Below are 20768 nucleotides of genomic sequence, written 5' to 3' on the forward strand. Positions count from 1 at the left end.
CAGAGGGGTGCCAAAAGAAGACTTGAAGATGATTATGAAGACTGTGAAGGGGGTATTAGCTACGGATCAGGAACGTTTTAATCTTCTTTCTCCGTTTCCCGTAAGTTTACTTTTTACTTCATCTAGGAACATTATCTCAGGTACTGGTCAACCTAGAAGTCTGAAATTTTTATGACGTAGTGACATAGGTCCCTATTACATACTGAAACAACGATTTTTTAATTACTTGATTTACAAAAGACTTAGGGGTGATAGTCTAGTAAAAAGCGATGGAAAAAATTTACTTAAAAATAAATGTACAATATCTCTGTAAGAAAATACTTTGACAATAAACTGTTGTTTCAGTATTGTTGTAACATATGAATGCACATACAGTAAAATTTTTACCTCTCTGTCTCCAGTAGTTTGTGAGAAAATGTTCCCTATAGTAGGCATATATTAACATTGCGGGGATAGGTGATTCCGTATCCCCTTAAACAGTATGCGGAATGACCAGCAATAGCGGGCTTTGAGACAAACCGAAAGATGGCTTACCGTTCTTTGAGAATCTATAATAATCTACAGTCTAGCATTAATGGAAATTTGAATACATCTGCGATCTCAGAAAAACGATAATCATCCAGTGACAAAAATAATTTCAATATCTTTAAACCACAAAATTTAGTAATTTAGAGCAAATAAACGATTCACAATGAACCTCTGAATTAATAACTTTTAAACGTTTCATGCCATATCAATTGCATTGCGCTACAGTTGCCACCTCTGAAAGCTACGTATATTTTTCTATTGTTTCTTGATTTATTGCGTTTATTATATATTTTCATTACACAAATATTTGTCAGAGCATTGTAGCCTCCACAATTGCACAGTGATTGAATACATTATGAATAACTGACATTTTATCAGAACTGTGTTTTTATTTAATCGACAGTTTACACTGGTAGTAACTTCATTTAAATATTAATTACAAGTGATATTACAAAATCATGGTAATTTAAGAAGTCATCAGTCACATGTTTTAAGTTACACCGCCTTTGTAAAACTGTGCCAGAAGACGCTTCTCACAAGCAGGTGTAAATAATTTTTTAAATAATATTTAACGACAGTCTGTTGTCATTTATCGTTAGCGCATGTGCCCAAGAATACTGGCTTATTTATTTATGGACAAAACTATACTGATATTTATTGTGAATGGTCTGATGTTACTGAATGTTATAACAATTCATTATTTCTTGTCTGTGGGACATAATAACGATTAAATTTTGGTGGGGACGCCCTACAGGCAATTGAAAAGCACACAGTAGCGGAACACTATCGTAAATGGGAATGGTCGAGACTGGTACTTTGCCAATAAAGAGGCCGAATGAGCGATTCCGGACCCTGACGTTTGTATTGGAGGCAGAGAGACCCGCCGGAGGTAACGTGCGTGATTCGGGTGTATAGGCGATAGATTCTGGACGGTGAAGAGCAGCTACGAGACTTCAACTTTCGAGGACACTTTTCGATTAGATCTTGGAGGGGATATTTGGATGTTCGTTCTGGATGTAGGCAGATCTGCCTGTGATATCGTGTGGATTTTAATGAAGTGGGTGATAGATTTTCATCGATGAACGGCAGCTACCACACTAACTTCTGACGGAACTTTATATTTCGAGAGGCCTGAATCTGCTGAAACGTCCCCTTAGAAAAATTTATGAATGACTGTGCTGATATACCTCTTACATTATTTGCTTTTCAAACAGCTGAGCAAAACTGAACGTACTCAGGCATTACTCTCTTTACTTATTCTGATCAACACTAAACTGACACACAATATTTTTAGTGCAACGCAATCTGACTTTTAAAAATCCCTACAAAAGAATGGCCCTGACTAACAATAACCTATACTTTTCACGAATCACTGCAATACAGCGAGCGCCAATACTGCCCGCTAAATAAAAGATTCAAACTACTGAAGCCACTAACTACCGGTAGGCATAGTTAGCAAATGAAAGATTTTGATAAAGAACAAACAATGTATTTACCTTAATAGTGTTCAAAGGTCATAATATATATATATCACTTCATGACATCCAGTCTTGCAAATTTACTGTCTCTGATGGACACACGTCCAGATCATCCGCTCTCAAAACTCCGTTATTTTTCTCCCCACATCCACCACTGCTGGCGGCTCACCTCCAACTGCGCAACGCTACGCGCTGTTAACATCCAACTGCCCAACACTACAATAGCGGCTATTCCAACAATACAAAGCAGCCACAGACTGCACACAACACAGCCAGTGATATTCATACAGAGCGCTACGTGGCGTTACCAATATAAAAACAAAAACAGCCTACTTACAGTGATCCGGAGCACGTCTCTAACTTTAGCCGCTTGTATTACGAAACTGAGGATACGGTATGAGTTACTGTTCTTTGTATCGCGCATGTTAATTTGCAAATCATCACGCTGAATTATGAACTGTTTTGAGCTGGTGAATATTTTATGTATTGTGATAATGAAATGGACTTAGTTTTAGCATATCTTTGATGACTATTTAGTTTGTGGATTTTATGAACATGTTCGTAACGTTCCCAACGTAACATTACTGTATATGATATGGGTATTTTCTGTTTGTATTTTAATTGAATATCGTAGGAGTGCTTCATATTTATCTGAGACATCCTTTCTTGGATAAACATTATTCAACATAATTCTATGTCGTCTACATCAATTACAGACGTTAGATTAAAAACTTTGTTATTAAATTATTCATTCAACTTTTACTTTTAATTTCTGTGTATTATATTAACTCGCAATTCTAGCCAGTGCGTAGACTGAGTGCAGGAATATAGCTTAAGGCTATTATTTGCAGCGAATTAGCAGTGGCGCATGAAAGGAGATGTTTACGGCTGGACCCTATGACTACATCGTGCTACAGAGTCGCGCATAATCCAAGTACGTAAAGTAGAGTAGCAACAGGTAAACACGCAACTTGTGCGCTCGCAAGGGATGCTGTTAGAAGAGCAACTACACTAGCGCTAACAGTTAACTACTGTCGCAGGAGCAGGCAAAGCACAATTTTCCTAAGTGATTGAGTTTCGCAAGTCAAAATTTTAGGTTTCATTCCGTTGTCTGTTTTGCTGCTGGTGGGATTACTCAGAGCATGGGTAGAGTTCGTTGACCCATTTACTGTCATAATGAAAGCACTGAAAATCTTTTGGTTATTCATCTAATCGATAGATCCAGAAATAGTAAGGGGGATAATAGAAGAGTACGATTGTGAATTTACACCCTCCTGGTGTAAGGAATAATTCATTTCGGCGTTTTCGTGTTTTTCTTGATGACGTTTTCTGTTTCGTCTAAACTGTAGGTATAGCCTATAGTGCCTTTGCTTCCTCAAAGTTCATCAGAAATAATTTGGTCATAGTGACTGCTACATAACTTTGAACTGTGTAATTTCAATGTTTCACGGCAATTTAAACAGTTTCCATTGGTTATGTAGCGATTTTGGCTCCGTTTTGCCAACAAAATCGAAGCAAACCCTAAAATTGTCAGACTGCCGTCTGCCGCCTGTTCTTACATGTCCTTATCAAGTTGTAGACTAGTACTGGTCAAACCGAACGAGATGGCGCTGTGATTAGCACACTGGACTCGCATTCTGGAGGACGACGGTTCAATCTCGCGTCCGACCATCCTGATTTAGATTCTCCGTGATTTCCCTAAATCACTCCAGGCAAATGCTGGGATGGTTTCTTTGAAAGGGCATGGCCGACTTCCTTCCCCATCCTTCCCTAATCCGATGAGACCGATTACCTCGCTGTTTGGTCTCTTCCCCCAAACAACCAAACCCCAGTACTGGTCAAACATTCCGGTGTGCGATCGCCAGTTTCCTGGATACTCCTCTTTTCCCTCAGTAGAGCAAGATATGTTTTGTTGTAGTACGTCTGGCATCCATCCTACGCCAGTTCCCGTAATGATCCCTTTTGCATGTGCACAGCTGTGACAATAGCTCGAACCAGTCACTGATGGTGCAAATATTATACTGGGCGACATTCCTTCGACTACAAGGCCTGGTCGCTAAACCTCGGACGAGGTAACGAAATTCGATGTGTGAGTCAATCTGGGGGAGATCAGAGTTTCTGAGCACCATACAGTAACGCAAATGTGACGAGCATCAGCGAGTGAATAGTTAACCATGCAGACACGGAGTACGGCATGGCGTAGAAGTCAGATCCGAGTTAGCTGTGCACGACGTAGAAACTGAGCTGACCTGGTCTATTGCCACCGCCAAGTTAACACCCAAGACTGTCCCTACAGTGCTTCACACACGTTATATGTGACAGTGTTGCGCACTATTCTGCCGCAATACCCACACCATCTCATCCGCATCCGCATCGCTGGCCACTGACTGGGATACTAAATCCCTCCCACTGAAAAGGGCACATAGGACCGAGAATGGCTAGACTTGTGCCGCAATTTCCGGTGGAAGACCTGAAGGGGCAAGAGGTTCCCTGGCGGCAGATGGACCGTTGAGGTTGGCAACTTCGATGCAACTGACTGTCTGAATCGCATAAGGTTGCGGAGGCTGGTGTAATGGCTGGCCCGCCTGAGTTGCCGGATCGTGCACTCATCCATGGGCAAGTGGAAAAAAACGGGTACAGGTTCCAAATCCGTGGTTCTGCATCAGGCACAGCAGATTCGATCGCCTCCACAGTATTCCATAGGCGAAAGCAGGTCGCCGGTGGACCCAGTGGGAGTGGCAGAGTGTGGGCAATTGAGATACTCCCGCCTGGAGAACGCCACGACCAACAAAGCCTGGCTGGCGCATATTAGAGATGGTGGCATCTCGGGAAATAGGGCCGGCTGCGGTGGCCGAGCGGTTCTAGGCGCTTCAGTCCGGAACCACGTGACTGCTACGGTCGCAGGTTCGAATCCTGCCCCAGCCATGGATGTGTGTGATGTCCTTACGTTAGGTTTAAGTAGTTCTACGTTCTAGGGGACTGATGGCATCCGGTGTTAAATCCCATAGTGCACAGAGCCATTTGAACCATTTTTTTGAACGGGAAATAGGGGGAGATGACGCGACTAGCGTGAATGACATGTCAGCTACTTTCGACAGACATCCACAACAAAAAACTGTCGACGGTTGTGACCTATCACGACACCAGGCTGCCACCCAGGTTGCTGGCCATAGACTGCGACCAGACTGCAGCCCCACGAGGTAAACCAAGAGACCATGACCATTCGGGGCGTGGTCATCAGGATGTAACAGTTCGAAGAAGTCATTCGGCTGGCACCAATACAATCACTCAGACTGCTCCAATTATCTAGCATCGCCCACATGTGGCTAAAATATTTGACAACACATCGTCGCATATTGTATTGAATATTCGCACAGAGCACTCCACCTCTAAGTTAGAAACCGGATGAAGCAGGGATACCGTTGTCAATGCACAAAATCCTCAAACTGCCTCGACACACCAACTGTTATTGGAGACGAGACTTCCGTGAAAATACTCGAAAGCGTGTAAATATCTGCAGTCGACTTCGTGGAGGACAATTGAGCACCATACGGAAAATCGGACAGCACATCCACAACCAACAACCACATGATTCCAAAAACCTGGCCCATGAAACCATCGTGCGTCGTGCTACAGGGGTTTATTCATTTACTTATAATATAATTAAATAAATAAATAATGTTCCAAGGCTGCTCCAGGACTGACCAAGGGGAAAGAGACGTCGTAGCGCAGCCTGATTCTGTATGCAGGCGGCGAAAGCCCGCAAGATGTTCGGGATCGTGATCAATTGCCGTCCAGAGTATTCATACGAGACGTACCCCAGTGCGGTGCTCGTGGCAGCTGGAGTATGCGGGTACGCAACGCCGGGGAGACGCCCACTCGACAACTTTGCTCCTCTGAGGCAAGAGGTGCTGGACGACACGGAGGCAGTGAAGCAGGAGAAAAAACTTCTGCTGTCGAAGAACTCAAGTAAACCAACATGGACTGCTGAAATGATTTTCCGAGAAAGCGTGACCCACTGGCATCAACGATAATGCATCAGCATTAGAATACTGAGCGGTGGACCGGTAATGAATGACTAAACAACAATTATTGAGAAAGAGCACCCAGTTCTGTAGTCAATGGGCAGTCCTATCTGGTGGTTTCGAACAAGGACTGAATGAGTAAATCAGCAGATTGTGGTCAATGATGAGTAACAGCTTTGAGGTGGCTTACCAACACAAGTACAAGGATAGCGTACCAATAGGGACAAGAAAGGAGGCATGAAGGGCGCCAAAAACAGAAATAACAATCATCCATTTACTGCACCATTACACACGCACATCATGATATATGAGACATTATAATTGCAATACTCAAATCTATTATGACTAACAATATGTATTACGAGGGGCACACACAATGGAGTTTATGAAATTACAATGGCACATCAAATGCGCTATGACAAACACTGTGCATAATGAAGGCCGGACAATTTTACCAATGTAAGAAATTGAAATATTACTAGCATAAAATTAACTAAAATGCCTTGAAGGAAATTTTTATGAGAAGAACACGACGTGGCTGCAAGGGAGGAGGCAACACAATACTTAACTCAGGTGCACCAAAACAAACAACGGACACCAGGCCGCGCCAACAACGGACACGTGAGGCACGCAACTACTCTCTCCGTTGCGGTTCCGCGCGTTTCACCCAAGTAGTAGCTACCTGAAACATTTTAATAATTGGAACAGTACACCAGTGATCATCAAATTAAAAAAAAAAAACAACATGACATAAAAATACAGTAATGTAAGAAAATCACATCATATCACTTTGAGCTTAAGGTCTTTCGGTAATTAACCGATTACGAAACAGGTAATCTTCCGTAATTACACTACTAAATTTCTCAGTACGCAAGTTGCAATCTTCCGTAATTACACTACCAAATTTCTCAGTACCCAAGTTGCAATTAACGCAAGAATAATTGAATCATTTAAGTGATAATGTTACTTTAAAATAATAATAAACTCATTTCATACAGCAGAGGACAAAGAACGGCCCGATCAGTACTCCTCAGTGAAGCAGTTCACACAAATGGTACTCCACGGCTCCGGGCACACAGCCCCATACAAAATGCAACACAACCACAGCGACCCGGCGTACTACCAGAACCACCAGGCAGTAAACCAAAATCGTACTAAGCCAAAACAAGGACCGACTTATAAAATAACGAGACCTAGCTCGGGCCGGACAACAGGCCAAATGCCGGGAAATCCACAAGAAACCTCAGCCAACTTAACACCAAAACAACAATTTACAGGGTGTTTCAAAAATGACCGGTATATTTGAAACCGCAATAAAAACTAAACGAGCAGCGATAGAAATACACCGTTTGTTGCAATATGCTTGGGACAACAGTACATTTTCAGGCAGACAAACTTTCGAAATTACAGTAGTTACAATTTTCAACAACAGATGGCGCTGCGGTCTGGGAAACTCTACAGTACGATATTTTCCACATATCCACCATGCGTAGCAATAATATGGCGTAGTCTCTGAATCAAATTACCCGAAACCTTTGACAACGTGTCTGGCGGAATGGCTTCACATGCAGATGAGATGTACTGCTTCAGCTGTTCAATTGTTTCTGGATTCTGGCGGTACACCTGGTCTTTCAAGTGTCCCCACAGAAAGAAGTCACAGGGGTTCATGTCTGGCGAATAGGGAGGCCAATCCACGCCGCCTCCTGTATGTTTCGGATAGCCCAAAGCAATCACACGATCATCGAAATATTCATTCAGGAAATTAAAGACGTCGGCCGTGCGATGTGGCCGGGCACCATCTTGCATAAACCACGAGGTGTTCGCAGTGTCGTCTAAGGCAGTTTGTACCGCCACAAATTCACGAAGAATGTCCAGATAGCGTGATGCAGTAATCGGATCTGAAAAATGGGCCAATGATTCCTTTGGAAGAAATGGCGGCCCAGACCAGTACTTTTTGAGGATGCAGGGACGATGGGACTGCAACATGGGGCTTTTCGGTTCCCCATATGCGCCAGTTCTGTTTATTGACGAAGCCGTCCAGGTAAAAATAAGCTTCGTCAGTAAACCAAATGCTGCCCACATGCATATCGCCGTCATCAATCCTGTGCACTATATCGTTAGCGAATGTCTCTCGTGCAGCAATGGTAGCGGCGCTGAGGGGTTGCCGCGTTTGAATTTTGTATGGATAGAGGTGTAAACTCTGGCGCATGAGACGATACGTGGACGTTGGCGTCATTTAGACCGCAGCTGCAACACGGCGAACGGAAACCCGAGGCCGCTGTCGGATCACCTGCTGCACTAGCTGCGCGTTGCCCTCTGTGGTTGCCGTACGCGGTCGCCCTACCTTTCCAGCACGTTCATCCGTCACGTTCCCAGTCCGTTGAAATTTTTCAAACAGATCCTTTATTGTATCGCTTTTCGGTCCTTTGGTTACATTAAACCTTCGTTGAAAACTTCGTCTTGTTGCAACAACCCTGTGTTCTAGGCGGTGGAATTCCAACACCAGAAAATTCCTCTGTTCTAAGGAATAAACCATGTTGTCTACAGCACACTTGCACGTTGTGAACAGCACACGCTTACAGCAGAAAGACGACGTACAGAATGGCGCACCCACAGACTGCGTTGTCTTCTATATCTTTCACAACACTTGCAGCGCCATCTGTTGTTGAAAATTGTAACTACTGTAATTTCGAAAGTTTGTCCGCCTGAAAATGTACTGTTGTCCCAAGCATATTGCAACAAACGGTGTATTTCTATCGCTGCTCGTTTAGTTTTTATTGCCGTTTCAAATATACCGGTCATTTTTGAAACACCCTGTATGAACAATATGGAAAACACAAGACCTCTCAGTCCAAAGGCTTCCGTTTAGTCGCTAAGGTGGCTCCGACCCACCTGCTGAGGTGCCAAGCGTCGTACGGAGTGCCGAATCAAGCTTAACCTTCGTTAACGGAAAGCGGAAGCATCACAAGACAAAATAAACTCCAATCTAACTGCGCAATGCAAACTCTATGGAGTGCCACTCGAAGACTACGCACTTTAAGATCAAAAATAAAGCACCCAGACTAACGTGCCGCTGAACGACGCACTTCCATCACCAGCGTCTAGTAGAGTACGGAGAGCAGCGTACCCCATCGATATACATCCATGAGACGGTAAACGAGGATAGCAATCCCAGCGACGGAGAGACAGGAAGACGAAATGACATCCCGCCGCACATAGAAGGTATTTCAAACTCAGGCTCGACAAACTACAACACGCGAGATTTTGCTCCCCTTGCGAATCAAGTTAAACGGCACACCACGCCGCTGTTCACATCATTAACCGTAAAATCACGGTCCGGTCTTCCCATCGGGCCCCACTCGGCGTCCAGACGAAAACAACCCCAGCCGAGCCGAACTGTCTCCACGTCAAGGCAGCCACCTCTCTCCACCTCACACCTTCCAGCTAAGCTCCGGCCAGCGATCAGACACGGAAACAACCGCCTAACGCCAAAGCGCCGTCTGAGTGAAAACTCAGCACTAAGATCGATACGGACTTGGAAATAAGCGAGCACCGTAACAAGCTTCACTACACAAGAAAACATGAAACTTTTTATTGCTGTAAATTATGACCAGTGCCTCCTTTTCCTCCTGTGAATATGTTAAGCCACTGAAAGCTTCTTTGGAGCGTTATGAATGGGCTACTTGGTCCCACTTAAGTTCCGATGCGACAGGACGGTCCCTATGCCACAGTGGGGTGCATTGGCGGCCAGAGGTAACGATTTACTCGGCGTAAAGGAAGACAGACAGGAGGTGGAACACAAACACGAGGGACTGAAAAGATCTTTGTTACAATTCACGGTGAAACCTTCAGCTGTCCTTTATCTCGCACCATTCGCCGCTAGTTTCGGTCAAACGATCATTATCAAGCTAAGCTGGCATAAACGGTAGCAAATTTTCACCATAATTTGAACAAAAGCCAACTGCTTTTTTGAGCCCATCATAGTACTTAATAGTCTAATGCTAACCCTAAATACTAATCAATAATTAACAACAAATCACAAACTCATTTGCCCTTCGTGTTTAGAACTTCCTGAATATGGCTGCAGATGACTGACAAGAAGTTACCTTAAATTTGGTGAACAAGGCACTACTCCGGAGCTATAATGGATGGCATTTTTTCACGGTCGTTGCGTCCTTCTTTTACAACTGAGCTGATACTCGACGTTCGCCATCGTAATCTTATTGTAGCTCTTCTACAGCTTTCATATTATGGAAACCACCTTACAGCGCATGAAAGCGGAGGATCTTGTCAAATTACTCGAAAGAAATGTGTATGCACTGCATCATGCTTTGTACAACAACTGCCATAGGGTTCCGCTTTTCCTGATACGAAGTGACGAGCTACAGCAGTTTACCACTGGCTTTGTAATCGCGAACTATCTTTTTACTTCCATTTGTGATGGGAATTATCTCACACTTACCCAAATTTAAATAATCTAGAAACCATCTGAAAAACGATGTTGTTTTCCATTCCTTTACAGTTACGACACGGTGATATCTTCCTGCGGATAACTGCCTCACCTAACGAACAGTCTGACTGCTGCTAATCCTTGGTGATTCACTATTACATCATCTGTCCTATTACGCCTACAAATCTGAAGTTACTTTTCTTCTTTTGCAAAGTTTGCTGTTCAGTATCAGCTAAGAAGTGTAATCACGTACTTCGTTTCATCGTGTCGAAGAAAATATACTAACGTAATTAATTACTGGTACGTTTCTGCAACTGCGGTACATATGGACGTACCCGCACCAAAGCACCGTAGATGAAAAAACGATATGGTGCAGTCCATTCATTAACTTCAGTATCCAACTGTAATTTGTTTACTACATTTTAAGGGAACAACGCTCCAACACTCCTTGGTCAATTAGTGGTGGTTTATGTCAGCAACACACTGTCTTATAACGTTAAATAATTAAGCAATAATTTTTATCACTTATTAGCAACTGCCATTCATGCAAATCACGTGCGTTTATGTCACTTGGCTTTATGTACGTCACTCAGCATGCATAATTGCGGATTTCAAGCGGCTTACACACGTAGTGCCCTTTTGACGGAACTTACCTTAATTTAAAAGCAATTACGTAAATCAGTTGATGGATGTTATCAGTGAAGTTCGCACTGGTGTTATCTGAGGACCACCACTTCTTGTTTTATTGTTTTTGAGGTGACGTTTTGCTTCAGGAGAGGCAAACGGATTTATACTAACGTACATTTTCAATACGATCTGTATCAAGTGAAGGTATATTCTTAGCTTCTAGTATTTTAATCCTCATTCGCTATTTCGGTTTTACTTGAACATTTAGCAACCAACATGTAATTTCCCGGCGTCACAATCACCATCTAAAGAAGATAATTTTGTAATTATCGAAACTGATATCAAGGGCTCAAATGAACCTGTGTTACGCAACTGATTGGCTGATTTTTTCACCCTTTCGAAGACTAACAGGTGAGGCAGTGATTAGGTAGCAGAGGGTCCTCCATTGTTTGAAACAAGTGTAAATGGTGTAGAACGAGGTGACAGTGTGAAGAACCGGGAACAGCAATAGCTGTGAAGGCCCTGTGTCCGTAATAGCAACATATCGCAAACGAGACGATTGTAGATACGTAACACGAAAATTAGCCATGGATCATCTCTAAGCTGCTCGTACGGAATTCTGAAGCCGACGAATGTCGCTGCGAGTGCTCACGCATCGCATCTCCCCCTGCACGGAACTCAGTAAAACATGCTGCTTCTTTGGGCTGTCAAATTTTGCCTCACTCAGCATGTTTTCCTGACATAGGACCCAGCGACTTCTTCCTCTCACCTCAGCAGACGGAACCATTCAGTGATCATCGTATCCAGAATGCTGACGAGATTATTGGCGAGGTGCAACGTGAACATTAAAATTGCAGGTTTCCACAACCGAGTCCTCTGCCAAGCTATCCATCGTTGGGAATAAAACGTGTCGCATTGAACGAATACGCAGAGAAGGACGGAAACCAACATTAAATTTCATGGCCTTGCTTCTTTTATAGTAGATGATAACTGGAAACATGCTGATTGGTCAGCGCGACAGAATGTCAATCGTAAGGGCCCGGGTTTGATTCCTGGCTGGGTCGGAGATTTTCTCCGCTCAGGGACTGGGTGTTACGTTGTCCTCATCATCATCATTTCATCCCTATCTACATCTACATCCATACTCCGTAAGCCACCTGACGGTGTGTGACGGAGGGCACTTTGAGTACGTCTATCGGTTCTCCCTCCTATTCCAGTCTCGTATCGTTCGTGGAAAGAAAGATTGTCGGTATGCCTCTGTGTGGGCTCTAATCTCTCTGATTTTATCCTCATGGTCTCTTCGTGAGATATACGTAGGAGGGAGCAACATACTGCTTGACTCCTCGTGAAGGTATGTTCTCGAAACTTCAACAAAAGTCCGTACCGAGCTACTGAGCGTCTCTCCTGCAGAGTCTTCCACTGGAGTTTATCTATCATCTCCGTAACGCTTTCGCGATTACTAAATGATCCTGTAACGAAGCGCGCTGCTCCCCGTCTGATCTTGTCTATCTCTTCTATCAATCCTATCTCGTACGGATCCCACACCGGTGAGCAGTATTAAAGCATTGGGGAACAAGTGTACTGTAACCTACTTCCTTTGTTTTCGGATTGCATTTCCTTAGGATTCTTCCAATGAATCTCAGTCTGACATCTGCTTTACCGACGATCAACTTTATATGATCATTCCATTTTATATCACTCCTAATGCCTACTACCAGATAATTTATGGAATTAACTGCTTCCAGTTGCTAACCTGCTATATTGTAGCTAAATGATAAAAGATCTTTCTTTCTATGTATTCGCAGCACACTACACTTTACATTGAGATTAAATTGCCATTCCCTGCACCATGCTTCAATTCGCTGCAGATCCTCCTGCATTTCAGTACAGTTTTCCATTGTTACAAACTCTCGATGAGCTGCAGCATCATCCGCAAAAAGCCTCAATGAACTTCCGATGTTATCCACAAGGTCATTTACGTATATTGCGAATAGCAACGGTCCTACGACACTCCCCTGTGGCAAACCTGAAATCACTCTTACTTCGGAAGACTTCTCTCCATTGAGAATGACATGCTGCATTCGACGGCGTTTAATCGAAAGACTTGCACCCGGCGTACGATCACCCGACGGGAGGCCCTAGTCATACTACACTTCTTATTTGTACTGGAAACATATGACTGCCCCTAATAATTTCTTTTGAGAAGCTAGCTACAGAATGATATACACAGCCATATATGGCAAGAGGGCTAGGAGACGCCCTGCTAAATGTCGTCGACACGCACCGTTATACGCCTAGTTGTCTGCGTCCAAGAACTAGCCGACAGAAGGCCGGAGGCCACTTTCACAAGGCGCTGACCGTCGGCCTCAGCGTATATAAACGCGCAGAAGCTGGTTCCAGGTATGCACTGGCTAACAGCGGCAGCGGTAGTAGCATCGGCATAACAGGCGCGCAGCACCACCAGCAAACATGAAGCTCCTGGTGAGTTCACCTAACACAGGCTCACTACGTCTTACCAAAGGCGGAGCGCAACATCTCTCAACTTCTTACTGCTAGCGTTGAGACTTTATAAATGTATTTATATCATTTTATGTTGAATTTACTTTCGCAGCCAGAGAGCACATTATTACAGACACTATTGTACGCATACGATATCAGTAGACTGTTTGTCATTACCGATTTAACTTAAAATGTATTTGGGATTAAGTCGGGGCTTTATGTACTTCTTCCGCTCTCTAGATTAAAATGACTTGGAAAGAAAAGGAAAGTTTAATGAAGCATCTACAACCTGATTATTGAAGAGTAATGAGGAAAGAGTTGATTGTGATCCACTGGAAGGGTAGTACAAGCTATCAAAAGAAGCTATTTAGAGATATTATGAAAAGATTTAAATCAGGATAGGCAAACGATGATTTGGACTCCCATGAATATAGTTTAAATCCTTTAATCATTATACAAAAATGGTGTCAGAGCTTAAATGTAGACACGCTCATTGAAGATGCAATTTTAAATTGTTTGGTGCTTCAGCTGGTATAATAGCTCTGCGTGTAGATAGGCTCTTTGGAGCTGGTGTTGGACATTATTTTATCGCGGAGATAGAGATACAAGAAAACTATGCAGTTAAAAATGCTCGACATGCGACATTCTGTTTCCCCGTATCGCTTTATTCTATCCTGAGTGGTGTACACAACCCCAGCTACGAACAGGTCTAGGGGGAGGTTATCAAAAAGAAGTTGTTGCACATCTGTAGCGTGATGGGTTACAACTCTAGGCTATAATAGGCGCAGCTCCAGCTTTCTTGTGTGAAAGAGGTACTTGGTCACAAACGGGCTGAATATTGTTAAATCAGTGATACCTGCTATAAATGACGCTCTTAAGCAAGATTAGAGACCTTTTCTGTGACTTACCTTCTTGATACGTAACAACAAATATTCCATATTTCTTTCAGCCCCACTGGCGCTGTTATTATTATTAAACATGTGACTAGGGCCTCTTGTCGGGTAGACCGTTTTCCCGGCGCAAGTCCTTCGATTTGACGCCACTTCGGCGACTTGCGCGTCGATGGGAATGAAATGATTAGGACAACACAACACACAGTCCCTGAACGGATAAAATCTCCGACCCAGTCGGGAATCGAACCCGGGCCCTAAGAATTGACATTCTGTCGCCCAGACCACTCAACTACAGGGTTCTGTGTGGAACCTTTCAGGAGGCTTTTGTCGGTAGGTAAAGTTTAATTCCGTTTTTTTCTAAGAAAGAAATGAAGAAGTTGTATTTTCCTGGTAGACACGGTGGTTAACAAGGTGACAGCGTCTTTTGCGGAAACTTTAAGTTACACCATTTTATAACCCCCAGAAAAAGTTCTCTAGTTATGAAAATTCTAGCTCCTACAGCAAGATATTTTCAGGATTCTGCATTAGTTACATATCCGTCTGTCTTTCTGTATGTCTGTCAAGACCCTTTCTTCTCAGGAACGGGAAGACGTAGCAATTTGAAATTTGTGTCAATTACTAAGGTACACTGTCCCTTGGTGGTGTGACAAATTTAAGGTTCTAAGCCAATGCAGTGTCACATACTGTGATACTCGCAAACTATTGAACTGTTTGTATATGGAATTACCTTCGTAGAGGGCCGTCAGTGTGCGAGATTCGCGCACTTGTGTTGTTTTGTTCAGAAAGTGTAATGATGATGTATAATATCAATTTTGAAATTTTCTACAAAGAAATCTACAGAGCCCATGTATTTGCTCCATTCTAGTGTACAAGGGCTATGAAGATTTGTCAATGGTACGCGGATTAGATAATCCAAGGACAGTGATTTTGCAATCGTTCACTGCATATGAAGAGGTAGAATTTCGAATATTAAGGAAAATGGTCGTCGTAAAAGGTGAATTTGGCAACGCTCTATTCACGCATACACCAGTATCTACGAACTTCAATACCACAAAGAACTAGCGACTGTTAGTGTTGTTAGAATGCCCGAGACAGAGAGTTCAAATGGTTAAAATGGCTCTGAGCACTATGGGACTTAACATCTGAGGTCATCAGTCTCCTAGAACTTAGAACTACTTAAATGTAACTAACGTAAGGACACCACACACGTCAATGCCTGAGGCAGGATTCGAACCTGAGACCGCAGTGGTCGCGCGGTTCCAGACTGAATCACCTAGAACCACTCGGCCCCAGTGGCAGGCACTGAGAGTTCGATTCTTTGTCTAGCCACATCGGCTCTTATATGCTGACTTTTATCTGTACGGTTCTCTGCCTGGCTTCATAATCGTTATACTGTATTTTCAGCAGCTTGTGAACCAAACACGTGTAAACACTTAATATGTAGAAAGAAATAAGAGTACAGTCATTTGAATAAGTACAGTTTTAAGACACTTTTGACTTTAAGTGTTCGATCTGTCATCTCCCCCTCCAGTTTCTGCCCCATGGAAAGCTATGTCGCTGCCTATCACGCATAAATTGCTGGCACATCGCTCAGTGCTTGTTCTGGTCTGCCTACAGATCGTCCTGAGTGCCTTGGTGGCAGTGGCGCTGGCCACGCCCGGCTACCTGGGGGCGGGCGCCTACCTGGGGGCGGCGGGCGTCGCCCCCATCATCGGCTCGGCTCCGGGCCTCGTCGCCCCGCAGCCGCCGGCCCCCGTGGTGGTGGGCGGTCTGGCAGCCTACGGCCCCGCCAACATCGTGCTGGGGCCGGAGGGCGTGCCCCTGGACACGCCTGCAGTGGCCGCCGCCAGAGTGCAGCACCTGTCCGCGCGCCTCGCCGTGCAGTCTCGCGGGTCCGGTAGCGCTGCCGCCGCCGCCGCCGCTGCCGCCGCCGCCGCCGGCGCCTACGCCGTGCCCGCAGCTGTCGCCGCCCCCGCCGTCGCCGCCGTCGCCCCCGCCGCCTACGGCGTCCCTGGACTCGCAGGCCTCGCTGCCGCCAAGGCTCTCTACCACGGCTGAGACATCAGCGAGCCGATGTTGAAACGGGCCCTGTAAAGCAGCTTGTGTACACAATTCGGTGTAGCTACTGTAGATGTACACAGTCTTTGTATGTTACTAGAGGACGCCGAGGACGAATAAATTATGATTCATAACTATGTTTCTGTTGTTTTTTGCTTCCGTTGTCCTACTGCTATAGCATGCAAAGCTGGTACTCAAGATGCAAAGCTGGTACTTTTTGCCGATGATACAAGTATAGCTATCACACCCAACAGACAAGAATTAAGTGGTGAAATTGTAAACGACGTTTTTCAGAAAATCATTAAGTGGTTCTCTGCAAATGGGCTCTCATTACACTTTGACAAAACACCGTATATACAGTTCCACACAGTAAAAGAAATGACACCATTGATAAATATAGACTTTGATCAGAAATCGGTAGCTAAGGTAGAATATTCAAAATTTCTAGGTGTACGCATTGATGAGAGGTTGAACTGGAAAAAGCACACTGAGGATCTGCTGAAACGTTTGAGTTCAGCTACTTATGCTATTAGGTTCATTGCAAATTTTGGCGATATACATCTGAGTAAATTAGCTTACCATGCCTATTTTCATTCTCTCCTTTCCTATGGCATCATATTCTGGGGTAACTCATCATTGAGTAAAAGAGTGTTCATTGCACAAAAGCGTGTAATCAGAATAATTGCTGGGGCTCATACAACTTATTTAAAGAGCTAGAAATCTTCACTGTAGTCTCTCAATATATATATTCACTTATGAAATTTGTTATTAACAATCTAAACGAATTCAAAAGTAGTAGCAGTGTACATGGCTACTACAATAGGAGAAAGGATGATCTTCACTACTCAAGGTTAAATCTAACTCTGTTTCAGGAGGGGGTAAATTATGCTGCCACAAAAGTCTTTGGTCACTTACCTAATAGCATCAAAAGTTTGACAGATAGCCATATAGCATTTAAAAGGAAATTAAAAGAATTTCTTAATGGCAACTCCTTCTACTTATTAGATGAATTTTTCGATATAATAAGTTGGTAATTTCCCCAACCACCACAAAAAATTAAAAGTATTAAGTGTCATGTAATATTTTGTGTAATGTAATATCTTGTATAGACACCTTTTATTAACCTGACACGTTCCACATCATTACGAAGTGTCGTATTCACGATCTATGGAAAAAGTACTAATCCAATCTAATCTAATCTCCACTACACTTGAAAAGCTCTACAAGAGCAAGTAATCACATTTACAAAAAGAAGAGGAATATCGGTTAGGCGTTAAAAGATGCCCACCCATAACAATGGGAACAGTTTGGACAAGCACTAGCCAATAAGACAATTCGCTTAACTAATATTAGAGATGAACAGTACAGATAAATAATATAGAACAGCGGCAAGAAGTCGAATGCTACAGATCCCTTTGGTATACAGACAGACAATTCGGAAATGAAATACTGTACTGTGAACAGTTTATGTATACAAGAGACAACACACTACAGTGGGCTGAAAAAAAAAGCAGAGGTAAGCTATGCCTATAGACAGCTTCAACAACGAAATATTGAAGAGCGTGGCTTTCCTTTATGTATAATACTTCTAACTCTGTTCAATATGCTGACAAGGAAGGCTCATACCAAGGGCATGCAAAAAAAGTAAAACTTATATCGCTTTTCATTGAGGGAGAATGAAGCTCTTGCCAGAATTATTGGGAGATTGACTTATACAGCATACTTTTTCCCCGAACAGCAGATTAAAAGCGATGCAAGTATATACTAGATACATATTAAGTAGATAGTAAGTGAAGAACGACAGAAAATGCAATATTTATGGTGAAACAGGTAACTGAAGAACATGCAAAATTTAATTGAGAGACTCAATCGGCATTTGTTATTTGAAAAAGCCTTCGATAAAATTAATGGAGAATAACTGCGGTGTTTAATGAAGAAAAGAGTTCAGCTTCGAGTGATTAAGTAGTGAAAGTAACAGAGTATGAAATAGTTAAAAAGGGAAGGCCTACTAGATATCCCTGGATAAAAGAAGACAAACTACATTTAGCTGACGAAATGAGAAAATATAAATTTATAGCAAATGAAGCAGGTGAAGCGGAATATAGGCGTCTAAGAATATAAGATCGACAGAAATGGGAGAATCTCTAAGCAGGAATGGCTAGAGGACAAATGCAAAGCAGTACAAGCACGTTTAACTAGAGGACAGATATTTTCTCAAAAACTGACATTCTGATATCGTGGCTGCGTACAAAATACAGGTCGATTTTTGTAAGGAATAGAACATCAACCAGCCACTCTTTATAATGCTATTTATTTACTCAAACGGCTGTTCATGTCTAGACAGACTGTGGGTGATGTCAACATAAGTCTTCGCTTTTTTCATTCCCCCTTGTGACGGAAGTCCCTTGGGCTGGTGGTGCCCTACAGCTAAATCGATGATAAAAACGACCTACTTAAACGTAACTATTCTTAATAACGCTTGAACACAACGTAAATAAATCTGCAAAGTTCAGTTATTATACTTGTAATTTACTTACGTAGATATTCCCCCGTCATTCTGCTGCAGTTTGGTTGGTTTGTGTTCACTAAATGCTGAAGATTTTTTCAAGCACTTATTTGATGTATGTGTATCCACATAATGTAAAGCACCATACACCACCAACAAGTTTCTGTCACATTGGAAAATGAGTACAAAGATGGCGATCGCACAAAACTAAAAGAACTAAAGAATTTCTCTCTCAGAGACATCTCAACAAGTATGTGATGTCACAGTAGAGAAACAAACTACGAAAGTTTCATTGTGTGCTATTTATATTCAATAAGCGTAATTACCAATAAAGTAAATAAATGAAGAAGCCAATTTGTGAGACAAAGTTACTTAAGTAATATTACTTAAATATTGTGGCACACACTTGTAACATAATAAATGATGAGAAATAAGTGTATGTATAAATATTTCGACAGTGGACCGTTTTGTGTCACATGGTCGCTACTTGAAAGTTTAAACTAATTTAACTATTGTAATAATGCGTGAGTAAGCAGGCTGTTATATTTTAGTATAGAGTTTCCGTCTTCATATTTTTACCGTCAAGGAGAGTAGTGTTTATTCATGTTTCAAATTGGAAAGGAGATGATTGAAATTTTGTAGAAAGACTGCATTTCATAACTCAATCTGTTCCTTAAGAATTTGTAATGCCATCTTCCTCAGAATGGTGCAAAATCTGGATGTGGTCTTCAGTGCATTTTACACCATGTCTGTCGAGAGTTGTGTGCATTGCAAATGTAGGTTTTGATGTTTTATTCGAAGAACCACTTATAAGGACATTTTCCTGTTGCTTTTCGTACCCATAGATTTACAGAGACAACAAAAACCGTACATTGCTGTTAGGTTTTACACCTTTTGAATTATTTCGTGATCAGTTTGCATAGCAGATAACATGATGTCCTCTGTCTTTTTTTTTTCTTTTTTTTTCAGCTTGCCTGCACGATCACGGGAAACTTATTCTAAGCCTGTTTCATCAAGAAAATTAAGAGTAAATTCCACAGTGCAAATTTGTAAGTTCTTTTTAGTGAGGCAGAAGAGTTACGAGAGGACAGTGTGAATACGAAGCCGGCCAAGTGATACCATTGATGGAGCCACGGTTCTGAATCGGTGTGGCCACGCAGGTGGTCGGATGGCAAACGAGCGACGACTGTTCAGAAGACTTCCTGGTAATTCCCGTAACAATTCAACAAAAATATTCTGCATGAGACATGGAATTTTTACACTGATTTTCGAAGTTTGTGGAAGACTGTAGAGAGAAAAGCCAGGCATCAGAGATAAAATAAAAAAGAAAATGCCTCACAAACTAGTCCATAATCACAGTTGCCTGTAGTTAACGATTTTGCAGTCAACAGTATGATTAACTACAGAATATTTCACTTTATTTCAAACGGGAATTTACCACCATTAAATATTCTACATTATTTATAAAGAGAAACATGATGAGTTGCAATGTATGGATGTTAGTTTCACGTGGCGTCCTGCGTTTAGTATACGCTCTAAGACAAAAGAAAAAAACGTCGAGCCATGAAGGAATTACCCGAATGGGACGGGAACCGGTAGATGTGGTCTACTTGTACACGCAAACAAATAATTATAATCTCAGGAAAATTCGATGATTTTTAAAGAGAAAAGCTTGACAAACTGAGCATATCAATAAGGCGTTGG

General features: G+C 42.6%; 1 protein-coding gene across 1 annotated transcript; it reads left to right on the top strand.

Moving 5' to 3' along the window:
• The first annotated feature begins 13521 nt into the window (after positions 1–13521).
• On the top strand, positions 13522–16695 carry LOC126253136 (cuticle protein 18.7-like). Its single transcript, XM_049954278.1, has 2 exons — positions 13522–13589; positions 16118–16695. The coding sequence occupies exons 1-2, from the start codon at positions 13578–13580 to the stop codon at positions 16556–16558; spliced, it is 453 nt and encodes a 150-aa protein (XP_049810235.1). The 5' UTR covers positions 13522–13577; the 3' UTR covers positions 16559–16695.
• The last annotated feature ends 4073 nt before the right edge of the window (positions 16696–20768 follow it).

This window comes from Schistocerca nitens, chromosome 4 (genome assembly GCF_023898315.1).
Source record: "Schistocerca nitens isolate TAMUIC-IGC-003100 chromosome 4, iqSchNite1.1, whole genome shotgun sequence".
Taxonomy (NCBI): Eukaryota; Metazoa; Arthropoda; class Insecta; order Orthoptera; family Acrididae; genus Schistocerca; species Schistocerca nitens.